This window comes from Littorina saxatilis, linkage group LG17 (assembly GCF_037325665.1).
Source record: "Littorina saxatilis isolate snail1 linkage group LG17, US_GU_Lsax_2.0, whole genome shotgun sequence".
Classification (NCBI taxonomy): domain Eukaryota; kingdom Metazoa; phylum Mollusca; class Gastropoda; order Littorinimorpha; family Littorinidae; genus Littorina; species Littorina saxatilis.
Window position 1 is genome coordinate 22,403,748 of NC_090261.1, and position 15,105 is coordinate 22,418,852.

Here is a 15,105-nt window from a genome sequence, read left to right on the forward strand (position 1 = left end):
GGACAAGTATTCTTGATTTCCGACATCAGTTTTACGCTTGACCCGGAAAGCAAGGGATGTAACTCTATTCACATGCTGTCAGACGTGTGTCGGGAAGACCGAGGTAGGTAAATTTATACACTATTTTACGGCATTTACACTTGCCTGTGGTGTTTTATTTAGATATTTACTCTGCTAGGGTAATTTATTGTCGATTACTGTAGCGTTTCAGCCTGACTGCAGGACGTCACACATTCACTAATTGAGAAACTAGAGTCGACTGGACACAATCGACCATCAAACTACGACGCAGATTGACAAATCGTGACACTGACAATCATCTCAAACACTGAACTTTTTATTTTTAATTTTTAACATTTTTTTTTTAACCGCCTCGCATTTCCACCTTTTGATTTTTGATGCACATTGGTGTTGAAACCGTGAACAGGCTCTCGCGTGCCTCATTCAGAGTCAAGAATCAACCTGATGAAGTCAAATAAACAATGAGTCGCTTGAAATTATATACACGCCAGTAAATACAGCACCCTATACTCCCGTGACATGTAAAATTAACTTCAGACTGACGGTTTCTCCGCCAATTTCAAGCGGTACAATTATCTTGAGGGAGAAAATCATGGCAAGATCTTGCAACTGAAGCAGATTTGTGATGTAATTCGATCGATTTTACCCGAAATTCGATTTATTAGAAAATAAACGCACCGAGCGGTTACGTCCCTTGAATAAGAACAGAACTATTTTGCATTGAAGCTAATTCCAAAGTCAAAATACCATTTATCATCACAAACAAGGATCCAGGGGGGTATACAAGGTCCAAAGTTCGATCAGCAGCACTGCTCGGTGCGTTTTCGAATAAGTTAAATCGAATTTGGGGGATAGTCACATACTAATATATGTCACGTGAGTATAGGGTGCTGTATTTACTGGCGTGTGAAATTATATACAAACATTTAGTCAAGCTGTCGGCATCAAAGTAACAGATTAACACCAAAAAACAGTCATCGGCGAGACCATATTAAGATAGTCTCCACTAACCCCACCGAAAAAACGTGACGGGTCACGCTCGTCTCCGCATAGTGTGCGAACGCAGTACTTACTTAAACCTATTTTCTGTAATTCTGAGCACATTTTTATAGTAAACATGACATATGTATATATGTGTTTTTGAAATCAGGATAAATTGCGGAATACGATGCAATCATTTTTAAATCTGTTAGTGAAAATTTGATTTTAATGAGCAAACTAATTAACTAATTTTTACGCTGTGGAGCTGAAATTCAATCCCATAGTCCAGACTTTGTTGAGGATTGCTTGACCAAAATTTCAATCAATTTGATTGAAAAATGAGGGCGTGAAAGTGCAGCCTCAATTTTCACAAAAAGATGGATATGACATCATCAAATAAATTTATTGAAAAAATTTACAAAATGGCCTGGGATATTATTACCATACCCAGGAACTCTCATGTGGGCAATTCCAACGTAACTGACGTGGCATTCACACACGTTTAACTTAACCCAAACTTATAAGAAAAACATTTATTGATCCCACAATGATGTTTTGCAATCCAACTCTGGCCAATGTATGTATGTATGATGAGATGTGGTAAAAAGTATAAAAAAAACATTTTACTGCGGCCATTTATAAGAGCGTAACTGACGTGGCAAAAATTATCACTTGATTTCAGATGGCTACATACAAATCAGAAATTCTGTGAAGTGTTTCAAGTTAGACTCTCAAACTTTTCTGTATCTAAGCATGAAATACTGTTCTTGAAAATGGCATAAAAGCATAAACCAAGAAAATCAACAGATCTTCACAAATTTGAAATGAAATTGTAACTGACGTGGCGGCTGTGAACGTAACTGACGTGTCCTGTGAAAACAAAAACGTAAAATCAGTTGTAAAGCTGAAAACAAACTGAACACATAAAATGGATTGTTTTGACTTTTAATTAGAAGCAACATGAAAATTGAACATATCTTTCATTCATACTTATGATTCCAATAACAAAAATTCAAAATGTTCCAACGTAACTGACGTGGCATTCACACACGTTTAACTTAACCCAAACTTATAAGAAAAACATTATTGATCCCACAATGATGTTTTGCAATCCAACTCTGGCCAATGTATGTATGTATGATGAGATCTGGTAAAAAGTATAATTTAAAACATTTTACTGCGGCCATTTATAAGAGCGTAACTGATGTGGCAAAAATTATCACTTGATTTCAGATGGCTAGATACAAATCAGAAATTCTGTGTCAAAGTGTTTCAAGTTAGACTCTCAAACTTTTCTGTATCTTAGCATGAAATACTGTTCTTGAAAATGGCATAAAAGCATAAACCAAGAAAATCAACAGATCTTCACAAATTTGAAATGAAATTGTAACTGACGTGGCGGCTGTGAACGTAACTGACGTGTCCTGTGAAAACAAAAACGTAAAATCAGTTGTAAAGCTTAATGAAAACAAACTGAACACATAAAATGGATTGTTTTGACTTTTAATTAGAAGCAACATGGAAATTGAACATATCTTTCATTCATACTTATATGATTTCAATAACAAAAATTCAAAATGTAGACTTTCTTTGCTACACTAAAGAAAAGATTGAAATCAAAAATGACTCGTCAGGAAAAAAATAAATTAACAGAGATTGGTACTATTATCATTACTATGAGAACTAAAATGAATAAGCATTTTGTAAACTGAAATTAACTTTAAAACCTGAGAAAATGATGAAACGTTTGAAAAAAAAGGATGTAGTTGACGTGAACTCGCTAATTATCCATCATAACTACAACTTCAGCAAGGATTCTGCGAGATTGCATTGCACACTGACTGGAACACTGACAACCATTCTCATGAGGCTTTGCTGTCTGATCAAACAAGAACTTAATAAATCCAGTAAACTTCAACAGTTTCGTCCATCACAGCTTAAATTTTATGTGATCAAAAAGTCTTCCAGTTTTCAAAGACCTGTTTCTCGTCCATCACGGTAAATGTAACAGAAAGTCTTCCTGTTTTTGAAGGTTTCTCAAATCTTTTATTTTAGAGTTGAGAACCTGTCCTGAATATCCTTCACAGATGAGCATGTGAACTTTCCACAACCTTGGAGTTCAACTGGCCCAAAGAACACATTTGTGTGAAAGACTTGGTCAGAATCATCTTTTTTTGGCCAGTAAAAATGCAGCTCTCCATCTTCAGACATTTGATGAAGAAATTTCATTGAAAAGAACCCCGATTTCTTTCCATCGCCAAGAACTCGACCAATGTAAAACCGATCAACATAATCAACTGCATAGTATTGTTCAGGTTTTATTTCTTTTTCGTGACAGAGATTTCCTTTCAGTGCTTTTTACACTTTCCGACTTTCTTCTTTGTAGCGTCCACTTCTTCCTGCATCTTTTTTGTTGCTCCTTGTTTTTCTCCTTGACTTTATCTTTTGCTTCTTCAGACAAACGTTGTCTGTACAGCTGCATGCGCTGCGCTGCTGTCTTTGGTGGCATAGCTCAATCTCAAGAAGATAAAATATAATTTGTTAGTCACTTGGAATGCTGATGATTCAAGAGTAGGCTGGATTTTCTTCCATGGATACATTGTTGAAACATAGTCTGAAACTAACTCAGCATAATTTATTTAAATGTGAACAGATTACAAACTAAAATCTGCTCTATTTCCATGTCAATTATGTTCAAGTGCCACGTCAGTTACACCAATGCCACGTCAGTTACATTGAAATGCCACGTCAGTTACATTGAAGTGCCACGTCAGTTACAACAAATCTTGGTACATTTAGGCTTTCTATATTCCTTGGGTGAATATTCAAGAATACCCAAAATTTTGATTTTAATGTTCCATTCCTAAGTTCAGGATTAAAACAAACACTATCAAAACGTAACTGACGTGTCTTTCACCTGGAGTGATCTTTCCTATCCAATTTTGCCAACAATAAAGCTAGCAAATCTAAACTAAGTATGCTTTATTGAAAGGATAGACTGTCTGTCCTCTATTGGAGTGAAAAAGTTTTAGAAAAAAAACTATAAGATGGTAAGAAAACAGTTTATGTGACACCCACCTTTTCTCTGCTCCTCCATATATTTTTACAGCTAAAAACAAAATGGCTGCCATCAAGGGAAATCACTCAGATGAAAAGTTCAAAAGCCAAGATATCTGAAGCTGAGTTATCTGTTAATTATACTGTAGTAAGAAATCAATCCTAACTTCAATATGAAATTTTACTCCAGGTGATCACTTTTTGTTGGAATTGCCCATGTGAAATTAAATGAAGATGGGTCCAGTAGTTTTCTCTGAATTAATCGCTCTACATACACACAAACGCACACACACACGCACACGCATACATACACACATACACCACGACCCTCGTCTCGATTCCCCGTCTATGTTAAAACATTTAGTTAAAACTTGACTAAATGTAACAACAGAGTTCTGATACTACTCCTAGTCCTACTACTAGCCATTTAAATTAATTTTAAGTGTTGTGTGTACTGTTTTTTTAAAAAATTTTATCTGTGGCAAAGACATTATGTCACAATAGTGACCGCATTTTGAAATGTAATATGCACAAAGACAACTGAATCAACAGACCTGTGTACTGTAACATATGATCTGCATTATTGGTTCTTCTCACAAAAACGGAAGAAAGATAAACTCTGTTGTTTTAAATGAAACTGAAAGATGATCATTCAATTCATTGCTTCAAACAGAGTTAGAGTTGCCATTCCCTTTTTCAGACGCCATTTTAGACCCAAAAAATCCCCTTTTATTTGTTTTGTTTTCTCATGACCAATACTGAATTCAGAATGTGACAATGTCCTTGGTTGTGCTGTTTCTTCAGCTTTGTATTACTCACAATAGATACAAATAGTTTTCAAAGGGTATTGTAATGCAAGCTGATAATGAATAAGTTTGAAAGAGAGCCACCTACTGTTGTCACCAATAGCAAACAATGACTGTTAGACATTCTTTCATGTGCAGAAAAAAGAAATCTTCAAAATGCCTTGCTGGTATTTTGAAAGAAAAGAGATCCGTGACTCGCCGTCCTTGAAGCAAGGCATTGACCAGGAAAATGAGAACCGCTATAGACGTGAAGGAGCCAGACTCATCCTAGATGCAGGGACAAAGCTGGGACTGTATCCTTTGAAACTGGAACATTTGTACAGCTTACAATTTGCAGTAACAATTAAATATCGCCATATGTTGAAATATATTTTTGTTTTGAGGATCACAGCATATTTCATGTCTTTTGATATCACTTTTACCAGTATTGATGCTGGTGATGTTCGAAGCCACAGCATGTTATGCACCAGCAATACATTGTGTTATTGTTAATTTAGTAAAGTTGACGGGCACTGGGCTTATTGATTTCAAACAATATTTTTACCTTAACTTTTGTCAGTCGATATGACACCTGTGCCACAGGTGTGACCTACTTCCATCGCTTCTACATGACCCACAGCTTCAGGGAATTTCATCGTTATGTAAGTTCGGTTTGGTTCTCATTGCAGTGTTTTCATTTGAAGAGAAGTTTGTTTGGATTGAAACTGAAAGAGAAGTAATTAATTTTGTTGACATTCTAACCCTGCCTTATATTGGAAATTTTTCTTTCAAACAAATATATCTATTTATTGTATAAATTGTGCATATTTTATATATCATTGGTCATTTGATGCTTTTAGATATATAGTCTGGGTTTTTTCCCTCTTGGCGTTTCACCATATTCATAGGTAAGCGTTCAGTTGACTGTGACAGGTTTGATCATTTACAATTTGATGAATTGATCATGTTGTTTAATTGTGCAGGTGATGTCAGCTTGCTGTCTGTTCCTCGCTGGCAAAGTGGAAGAGACACCAAAGAAGGCTAGAGACATTATCAGAACAGTGCAGAGCCTTCTCAAGGATGATGTCTTTGCTGCTGCCTTTGGGGAAGATCCTCGGGTGGGTTGATTGACTTCTCTCAGAACCTTCATAGCTTTCTGTGTTTGATCTCTGGGTGTGTGTGTTCTTCATGGAAACCAGTGCTGCAGTATCAGTCGGCCTTTGTGAAGATTTGCAGGCATGGGAATTGTCCGCTGAAAGGCAAATGCATGCCGAAAATATTTGTTTGTTCTGCCGAAGAAGCAAAAGTGTCCGCCTAAAAAATAAATGGGGGAGGCAAAAATGGTTCTAAAACTGAATTTAATGGTAAACTTGGAGCTCAGATGACACCAACTTGAACCATTTGCGTTCTTTGGTTTGCGCCCTCGACTTTGCTATTACATGTACCGTATTTGACGGATTACAAGACGCACCGTTTTATAAGCCGCACCCCCGACTTTTAACAAAAAAATTGGGACGAGCCACGTATAGGCCGCGTCACTATATTAGCCGCCGTCGAAAAAAAAATATAATCAGATCGTGTCAATCAATCAAAACAACCAGGCAAACGAAAGTACAGTATTTGGCGAAATCGGCTCCGAGAATAAACAAGTGAAACAAAGAAGAAAAGTGAAAAAGTTTGAAGAAAAATATCACACACACAATTTGTAACCAACACACACATGTAGTCCCGCCCGGAATAAGCTTTTTTGGGATGATTTACGACTTTTGTGCCCATTTCGAGCAGACGAAAACACAACATGGCGGCTCTCGCTTCTCCAACTATCGCGAGACACAAAAAAACTAAATCTCACGCTTGCGAGATCCTGATACATCCGGTGTTTCTCTGTACGCTATCTTGTCACGACGACTTGTTGACAAATGAAGATTCGCGAAAGAAAGAGAAAAGCGCCGAGTCTTGAGTAGAGAGCTAATAAAGTACCGGTAATCGCTAATCGAGCGAAATGAAAATCCGCGGCGACTTCCATTAGGTGAATGCTATTCAAGTTTAGGTAACGTTTTAGCCGCATCTTTTTATAAGCCGCAATGCGATTTTTTTGTTGAAAAAAAGTCACGGCTTGTAGTCCGTCAAATACGGTACTTACAAATTTTCAACCTTTTTTACTTTTTTCAATTCCCATGCCTGATTTGATGCCAGCAATAGACGAAATAACTCTGTCGGGTTTGTATGTGTTGTGAAAGAGTGAGTACCCATGCATTTGCGCAGACAAACATTGCCATTTGCTTCCAGTACACGTTTGAGACACGCCCTCTCGCTAGTGACTGGCCTGTGGTGTCAAGTGGAAAAGTTTCCCCACGTGACATTATTTCCCATGTGAAATTATAGGCCAGTCACTAGCGAGAGGGCGTGTCTCAAACACGTGTACAGGATGCGCATGGCAATGTTATTCTGCGCAAATGCAAGGGTACTCACTCTTTCAGAACCCATGCAAACCCGACAGAGTTATTTCCGAAAATCGTCTATTGATCACACATGCATACTGTGCAAGAAAATTCCTTCTTGTGAACATTTCCTGTCTGTGCGCGGGTGACTGGTATGCCACCGATATTTTTTACGGAATTGTTTGTCACACCAGTTTATTTGTGTTTATTATGGTGCTCTTGCTTACATGTTAGTTCATTGCTGTCATGTTCAGGAAGAGGTGATGACAATGGAGAGAATTCTACTGCAGACAGTCAAGTTTGATCTGCAAGTGGAACACCCTTACGGCTTTCTGCTCAGTTTTTGCAAGCAGATCAAAGGTAGGTAGTATGCATGGTTTCTGCTGTTTGGACAGCAACTGAACTGGCACCTTATGTTTGTTTTGTTCTCTGGTTTTCTGTTCATCTGTGTGTGCATGTCTGGTGGAGGGGGAGGGGGGGTATAGGGTTGTTGTGTGATTGATCCCTTCTGCCTAACCTCTGAATGCCCATCTCTTTTTTATTTTGGTAATCCACCGTCACTTGTTTTACTTTTATGGCATCTGCATCTTGCCTTCATTTTCTATGTCTTGTTCTGTTTTTAAATTACTTTATTTCCCCCCAAGGTTCTTGTTCATTAGTTATTGGACAATGCAGATTACATGGTGTTATGATTATTATGCAGGTGACAAGGATAAAATCCAGAAAATGGCCCAGATGTCTTGGACATTCATCAATGACAGGTATTTATTCACCATTGCAAAATTTTGTTGGCATGCTTATTTTTTCTATCCATAGCAGTAAAAAACAAAATGTCAGCTGATAGTAGCTTTACAGTGTCAGTTTTTATAGTTGTACGATGTCTTGCTTTGAACATGTTTTACAAACACAACATATAGAATGATAACAAGCAAAATGCTCATGAACACATTCTATAAATGATAAACAATACATATATTACAATCACAACATGGCATATCACTACTACTACTTTTGGAGAATTTTGAGAATTAAGTTTGTCTCTATGAGTTTGTCATAGCAGTAGTATAAAATTACTTGGTAAGTTTACTGCCATGTTGTGCATGTATTGGTATAGAAGTAATAATGACCGTTTATGTTGCGCGAACCACAGAGATCCATGCTCTCTGTGCTTTACATATTAACTACAGCAGTCCCTGCAATGTACAGCCCCCGGCGTGAGCGGACACCTGACATGTACGGACACATTTGCTCGGCACGGAGTGTTTTCCTTCTATATTTGCCCCCCCTTAAACGGACACCTGCAAAACGTGGACACGGACACTCATTTTCGGTCCCAACAGCAGGTCATACCTCCAATGTACGGACAGACCATCGTCAAATGTTCACCACAACAAAGTCGATAACAGAGCAGTCCGGCTCTTGGTACAAAGATCACAGCCGCAATGGCGTGATGACAGTCACTGATAACTTGAGTGCACGTGTACCCATCAGGAGAGAGGGGGGGGGGGGGGGGGTAGTTTTGGTCAGGACTAGTGGAGTACATGCGAAGATGCCAACATGAAACTGCACTGTGCTCTTAATTCTTGTCTGTTGGACGTAAACAACAGAAACCACATGTACAGTCGATGAAGGTCCTGAGCGAAAGAGAGTGAAAACCCGGCCACAGTTCTCAGCATCGTGTGTCTGTGTGTAACCTCTTTCATTGACAAGATACTCTTGTTTCCCCTCAGCCTTGACCAGTGAGTCGGTTGCCTAATCTGTGAACCCTTCAGTTGTCTTGCTTTGTCAAAAGTTACGACACAGTCAACTGGTTTTGCTCTGAGTGAACAGTGCAGCTGGCCTCTCTGGTCACAGCCCCAAACAGTACAAGGCTGGAGGGAGTGAGAGAGAGGGAGGGGGGGTGGAGGGGTAGCTGGCTAAACTCTGTGGGGTGTCCGGTGTCACTACATGTCAGCAGGAAGAGCATTGGAGAGAAATAGAGAGGTGTACTCTTCCACACAATTTCCAAGCATCAGTTGTCACGGCTTGGGGTAGGCATTAGTGAGGGAGAGTGGGAGCTGTGTTGTGTACTGTGTATTTCCGACTGAAGAGTGAAAAGTCACTGCCATGCCACATGATCGGCATGCAGTCAATAAAGCCAGACAAGAAGAAAATAAATTACATGACTATGACATGCAGCTCTATCTGCTGCTATTTCTTCAAACTGGTTTTCAAGCTTATTCTTTCAAAGCATCTGCACACGCTCCTCTGTGCTGTGTTTGTGTGGCTGCTTTCGTATGTCAGTGCATGGTGAGTGTGTTCACTGCCTTGAGGATTTATTTTATCTCTTCTTTTCAACACTTTTCATACAAATCATTTTTACAGAACGTTTAAAGAAGTATTAGGAGTTTATTGTTATTGTTTAGTAGCCACAAGAAGTGATTAGCATAGATTCAATCCTGTTGTTTGTGTGTCTCTGTGTGAATGTATGGCGGAGGGGGTGGTGTGGTCACCCCTCCCGTGACCGGACACCTGCAATGTACGGACAGTTTTGCTATGGCCCAAGGGTGTCCGTTCATGAGAGGGACTGCTGTATGAATAAATACACGCTAGTTTAAGTTTGAATGTATATATATATCCCAACATAATAATAAAATAATATACCAATTGATTGAATATATTATGTGTTTGTAATTTCAGTCTGTGCACTACCCTGTGCCTGCAGTGGGAACCAGAAATCATCGCCGTCTCGCTGATGTACCTGGCCTCACGTCTCACGAAGTTTGAACCGACCGACTGGACAGGTCGCGTGTCCGGCAGCAGGTCCAAGTGGTGGGAAGACATCATTGAAGGCCTGACCATGGAACTCATGGAAGGTGAGGGTGGGTGCAGGGTGAAAAAGATTGATAAACTTGTGGTCTTTGATAGAAATAGGAATCAGTAGATGAAAATGATAAATATATTTGTGGTCTTTGATAGAAACAGGAATCGGTCAAAGAAAATGATAAATAGACTTGTGGTCTTTGATAGAAATAGGAATCAGTCGACAAAATTGATAGATTGACTTGTGGTCTTTGATAGAAAAAGGAATGAGTCAAAGAAAATGGTAAGTAGACTTGTGGTCTTTGATGAAAGGAAGAATCAGTCAAAGAATAGACATAACAATCTGTATTAAGTGAGAAATTAATTAATAGGAATCACAAAAAATTAGTAGAAGTTATTTGCCTTTCCCGATGGTCTTTAACTGAAGAAGGAATAAGTTGAAGATTGGAGATAGATAGACTTGTCGTCTTTGATGTAAGGAGTAATCGGTCGAAGAATAGGAATCACAAAAAATGTGTAGAAGTTATTTCCCTTTCTCTGCAGTCACTCGTGAGGTCTGGCAGGAAGAGGCGATATATAAAGTGTTCATTATTACATTATTATTATGCAACTGCTGTGTCACTTCTTAGTTGTGGAGATCATTTAGCATTCATTTCAAGTCATACTTAATAAGAACAATACACAAGCCAGGAACAGCAGTGGTGTTTGTGTTGTAGAAAACTTCTATAATTTTGTCTCTCTGTGTTTTTTCAGATATCTGCCACCAAGTGCTAGATCTTTACTCAGCCCAGCAGCAGGCTCAGAAGATGGAGGCCCGTGGGGTGTCGCCGCCTTTAGCCCCTGGTCCTAAAGGGGTTGCACGTCCCACTGGACCCAGGGACACGCCACCGCCACCCCCCAGGGATCCCCCACCCCCACCCAAGAGAACTAGAAATGTAAGTGACAAAATGAGGTACATGTATGTGTGTGTGTGTGTGTGTGAGATAGGGATGTGGAGAGTGAGTGAGCTACAAGTTTTTGCTTTCTCTGAAGATATTCAAATATCACACAGCTTTTGAATTTGAATACTAAGTTCAACCGGCTGCCGTAGCTGTAAGACCAGTTTCTGTGGGAGTATTTATTAGGCTAAGTTAAAAGGCTTACCGGTCATAACGTCCACAAGTCAAAACGTCCACAGGTGAGAACGTCCACAAGCAAAAACGTCCACAGGTGAAAACGTCCACATTTTGGTCAGAACGTCCACAAGCAAAACGTACACAGGTGAAAACGTCCACATTTTGGTCAGAACGTCCACAAGCAAAAACGTCCACAGGTGAAAACGTCCATAAATATGTCCCAGTGTGTGAATGTGTGATTGATCATTGACATTGTGTAGTGCTGTTAAGTTGTGTATGATATGTTTGCATTCCAGCTGAGTCGATGGAAGACCTATCTTGCCAATTCTCGAGTTGCAGTAAAAGTGGTTTATTTTGGGAGTTTGTTTAGACGTAAAAAATAGAAAGATGGGTGAAGTTTGTGGTTAGAAATAATAATATTTTACTTTCGGTTTCTAGTTCTCATTTCATGCGTTTGTCCGTTCAAACACCAATAATAATAATAAGAAGAAGAAGACGAAAAAGAACACAAACAAGAAAATAAAAGAACAAGAAGAAGAAGATGAAAAAGAAAGAAAAAGAAGAAGAAGAAGAAGACGAAAAAGAAGGACACAAAAAAAGAACAAGAACACGAAGAAATAGAAGAAGAAGAAAAAAAACAGTGATTGTGTATGCTTGAGTTTCGCATAAAGCTTTTTTTCTGAAAAGTCTTAAGTCAGTTATCTTTTCATGAATAGTTTATTGTAGCAAATTATTATAAAGACAACATGAATTTAAAAAAGAAAATTTTCAACACTTTCAAAACAAATTGTCCTTATTAATACTAAGAACCAGGGATATCAACAAATAAAAGTATACATGTTTTCTTAACAGGGGTATCACACGAATATCACAGTGCACATATAAGCGTATTGTAATATTGTGGCAGGAAAAAACCCAAAAATAACAAATCACATTTTATATTAAACAATATTATAAGACTAAGAGTGATACTTTAAATGTAAGTTATGAACACAGTTAATGATAAAAACGTACTTGCAGTCAGACACACAGTCATCAGTTGCCTCCATTTACTCAATTGATGGACCAACAAGGTGGCTGCACCTCTTCAGTACCGGAGGTGCTGTTAGATTCCCTGATACATACTCGTCCCAGACCGTGAAAAGCTGTCCTTGCAACTGTCGGTATTTTTTTGCGTTGGCGACGTTTCAACTTGTTTTCGGACACAAGACGTACCTGCAAGTCAACCATCTTGGCTTGTTCCTGGAGAAGGTGGATGAGCAGGTAGAAAGACAGTTTGGAGCGCTTGGCGTGTCGATTAAACATCCCGTGCCAACCTTCAACGTCATTGTTGGTTCTGACAGCCTGATTGAAGACGCTCCATGTATCAGGAGTCCAAATCGCACCGTCGATCCACGTTTCTCTTATGTAGTTTGCAAGTTCATGCAGGGATGGTGTATTCCTTGCTTTTCTGGCAAGCCTCTCAAACATCGGTTGGATGTGGACGTTTTGACATGTGGACGTTTTGACCATGAGCGTGTGGACGTTTTGTGGACCTTTTGACTTGTGTACGTTATGACTGGTTTCCGTTAAAAGTACCCTGTGCTAGTTTTTAAACTGGCTAACACGATCATTGATACAAATTTTGATGTGAACTTTGTTTTATGATGAGTCTTGAACGTTACAAGCCACGCCTCCTGTCTTTGTTTCAGGCCAGTCCTGGAGAACCACTGGTAGCAGGGAACAAGACAAAGAAAGTTAAACATGAAAGAGAAGACAGTGATTCCAGACAGAACACTCCCGCTGCAAAATCGGCAGCCTCATCCAAAACAGTGTCCCCCATCCCGAAAGCCGGGCCCAGCGGCGGTGCCGGCTATGGAGGGCAGGTGTCAGCGGCTTCCATCAACCCCTACGTGTCATCCAGCATGTACTCATCTTCTTTCATGTCTCAGGAGGGGCAGCAGTCTATTGCCTCGTTGCTGGGAGGAAATTCCTCAGCCCCTATCCCCGCTGCTCCGCAGCAGCAGTACCCCAGCTACCCCCCACCCTCCACCCCTACTCAGTACCCTCCTCCCCCGGGTCCTTACACCCCGGCGAGCTATCCCAGCGGTGGGTACGCTCCGCCGCCAGGGCAGTACCACACCCCTCCCCCTTACAGCGGTGCTTCCTACACTCAAACCACACCCTCCACCTACCCTTCTGCTGCTCCTTCCAATAATGCTCCTCCGTCCACAGCGTACCAGCCCCCTCCCACCCCTTACTCCGCCCCCCCTCCTAACATTCCTCCCCCCGGGCAAGGCTACCACTACCCCCCTCCCATGGGCCAGCCTCCTCCCAGCGGGCCCCCTCCCCCTTTCCCACCCCCTGGGTTCGGAGCCCCACCCCCCGGAAATTACCGTGCACCACCCCCTCCCATGTCACACAGGGGAAGAGGGAACCGGCCCAATCAGAGCAACCTTGCTCAAGTCAGGTGTGTGACAGAGAGAGGGGGAATGAGGTGAACGGTCCATTTCGTGGTATGTATGTGTATCTGTGTTTGCGAAAGAGTGTGTGTGTGTTTTAAAGAGAATCTGCATGTGTGTGTAAGGGTGTATATATGTGTGTCTGTTAGAGGGTTTGTGAGAGGGTGTTTGTTAGAGAGAGAGAGAGAGAGAGAGAGAGAGAGAGCCAGAACTCAAAAAAAGTATTGTATAGGCCAACTAACGTGTTACAATAAAATGATTAAAAAAAATGATAAAAAAATGGTACATATAAGGAACATGACAACCTTTCTCTCACTTTCAATCAACACACACACACACACTATCTCTCTCTCTCTCTCTGATCCCCCCTCTCTCTCACACACAAACACACACTGGCACACACACACACTGCTGTACTGCTGCTTCTCATGACCAATCACTCCTCCGTTCCAGTGTTCGGGATATGGTTCCTTGTTCTTCGTTTTATCATTGAGAGAGAGCAGGAGAGAGAGAGAGAATGTGTGATGATGTGTTTCCATGTGTGTTCAACTTCTTGTGGTAGTTTTGGAATGTGTTGCACAGAATGTTTTAGAGTGGTATGTTTTACCAGAAAGAGTGACTAGGATGATGTGTTTTGGTTTCGTGTGTTGGTGACAGGTTTGAAATGTATTGCTTTGCATAGTGCTATTTTCAATAGCTGGAGCGCCAAAAAGAGAGTGAGTGTGTAGGAGATACACAGAGCTGTGGTAGAATGAAGATGAATCTGAGAATTTGTTTGTGTGATACGAGGGACACAGAAAAACGTTATCAAATGAAAAAAAGAAGAACCTAGTCTGGTTTTCTTCCAGTTTGTCGATGCAGATGTTAGGGAACGGATTTATTGTTTACATACATGTATGAGTGCATCTTGGAGGAAAGAAAGTACATTTTTACCTTGAAGATGTTGAATGTTTGTTTGAAAACAACATTTTTGGTGTGGATGCTACATTTGCTTTTGTGTGTGAGAATTGCTTGTTTTATTTCTGTTGTCCGTTAAATAAATTTGACAGAAGTTGCACATAAACTTGACTATTTAAAGCTTAACTGTGTGTGTGTGTGTGTGTGTGTGTGTGTGTGTGTGTGTGTGTGTGTGTGTGTGTGTGTGTGTAATGCATCTTGTGTTTGTTTGCTTTGTTTTAATAGTTAAGTTTAATTTTAAAGTATAAAGTTTTTCTCTGTACCCTCTTGTAAGTTGTTTTTTCTCTCTGCTCTTGCAATTGCTTTCTCATTTTCTCCTCACAAACATGGCTGTACATTGATATACACAGGTTGCGAATTCATTTATTCTTTCTTTCTTTATTTGGTGTTTAACGTCGTTTTCAACCACGAAGGTTATATCGCGACGGGGAAAGGGGGGAGATGGGATAGAGCCACTTGTCAATTGTTTCTTGTTCACAAAAGCACTAATCAAAAATTTGCTCCA

The 15,105-nt window shown here is 40.0% G+C and overlaps 1 protein-coding gene across 2 annotated transcripts; it reads left to right on the forward strand.

Annotated features, from left to right (window-relative positions):
* Positions 1-20: 20 nt before the first annotated feature.
* LOC138952511 (cyclin-K-like) lies at positions 21-14,735 on the forward strand. Of its 2 annotated transcripts, none has more exons than XM_070324197.1 (9): positions 21-103; positions 5,004-5,158; positions 5,425-5,506; positions 5,828-5,962; positions 7,540-7,645; positions 7,989-8,046; positions 9,965-10,140; positions 10,841-11,022; positions 12,894-14,735. In XM_070324197.1, exons 2-9 carry the CDS (start codon positions 5,022-5,024, stop codon positions 13,680-13,682), a joined length of 1,665 nt encoding a protein of 554 aa, XP_070180298.1. In that variant the 5' UTR covers positions 21-103; positions 5,004-5,021; the 3' UTR covers positions 13,683-14,735. The 2 variants fall into 2 exon arrangements, with proteins under 2 accessions (XP_070180298.1, XP_070180299.1); XM_070324198.1 differs by having other exon boundaries at positions 62-107.
* The last annotated feature ends 370 nt before the right edge of the window (positions 14,736-15,105 follow it).

Excerpts from the sequence above, each read along its gene's own strand:
- LOC138952511 (XM_070324197.1), top strand. The coding sequence starts at position 5,022 with ATGCCTTGCTGGTATTTTGAAAGAAAAGAGATCCGTGACTCGCCGTCC. Across the intron at positions 8,047-9,964 it reads TGGACATTCATCAATGACAG|TCTGTGCACTACCCTGTGCC; the intron begins GTATTTATTCAC and ends TTGTAATTTCAG. Across the intron at positions 11,023-12,893 it reads CACCCAAGAGAACTAGAAAT|GCCAGTCCTGGAGAACCACT; the intron begins GTAAGTGACAAA and ends TCTTTGTTTCAG.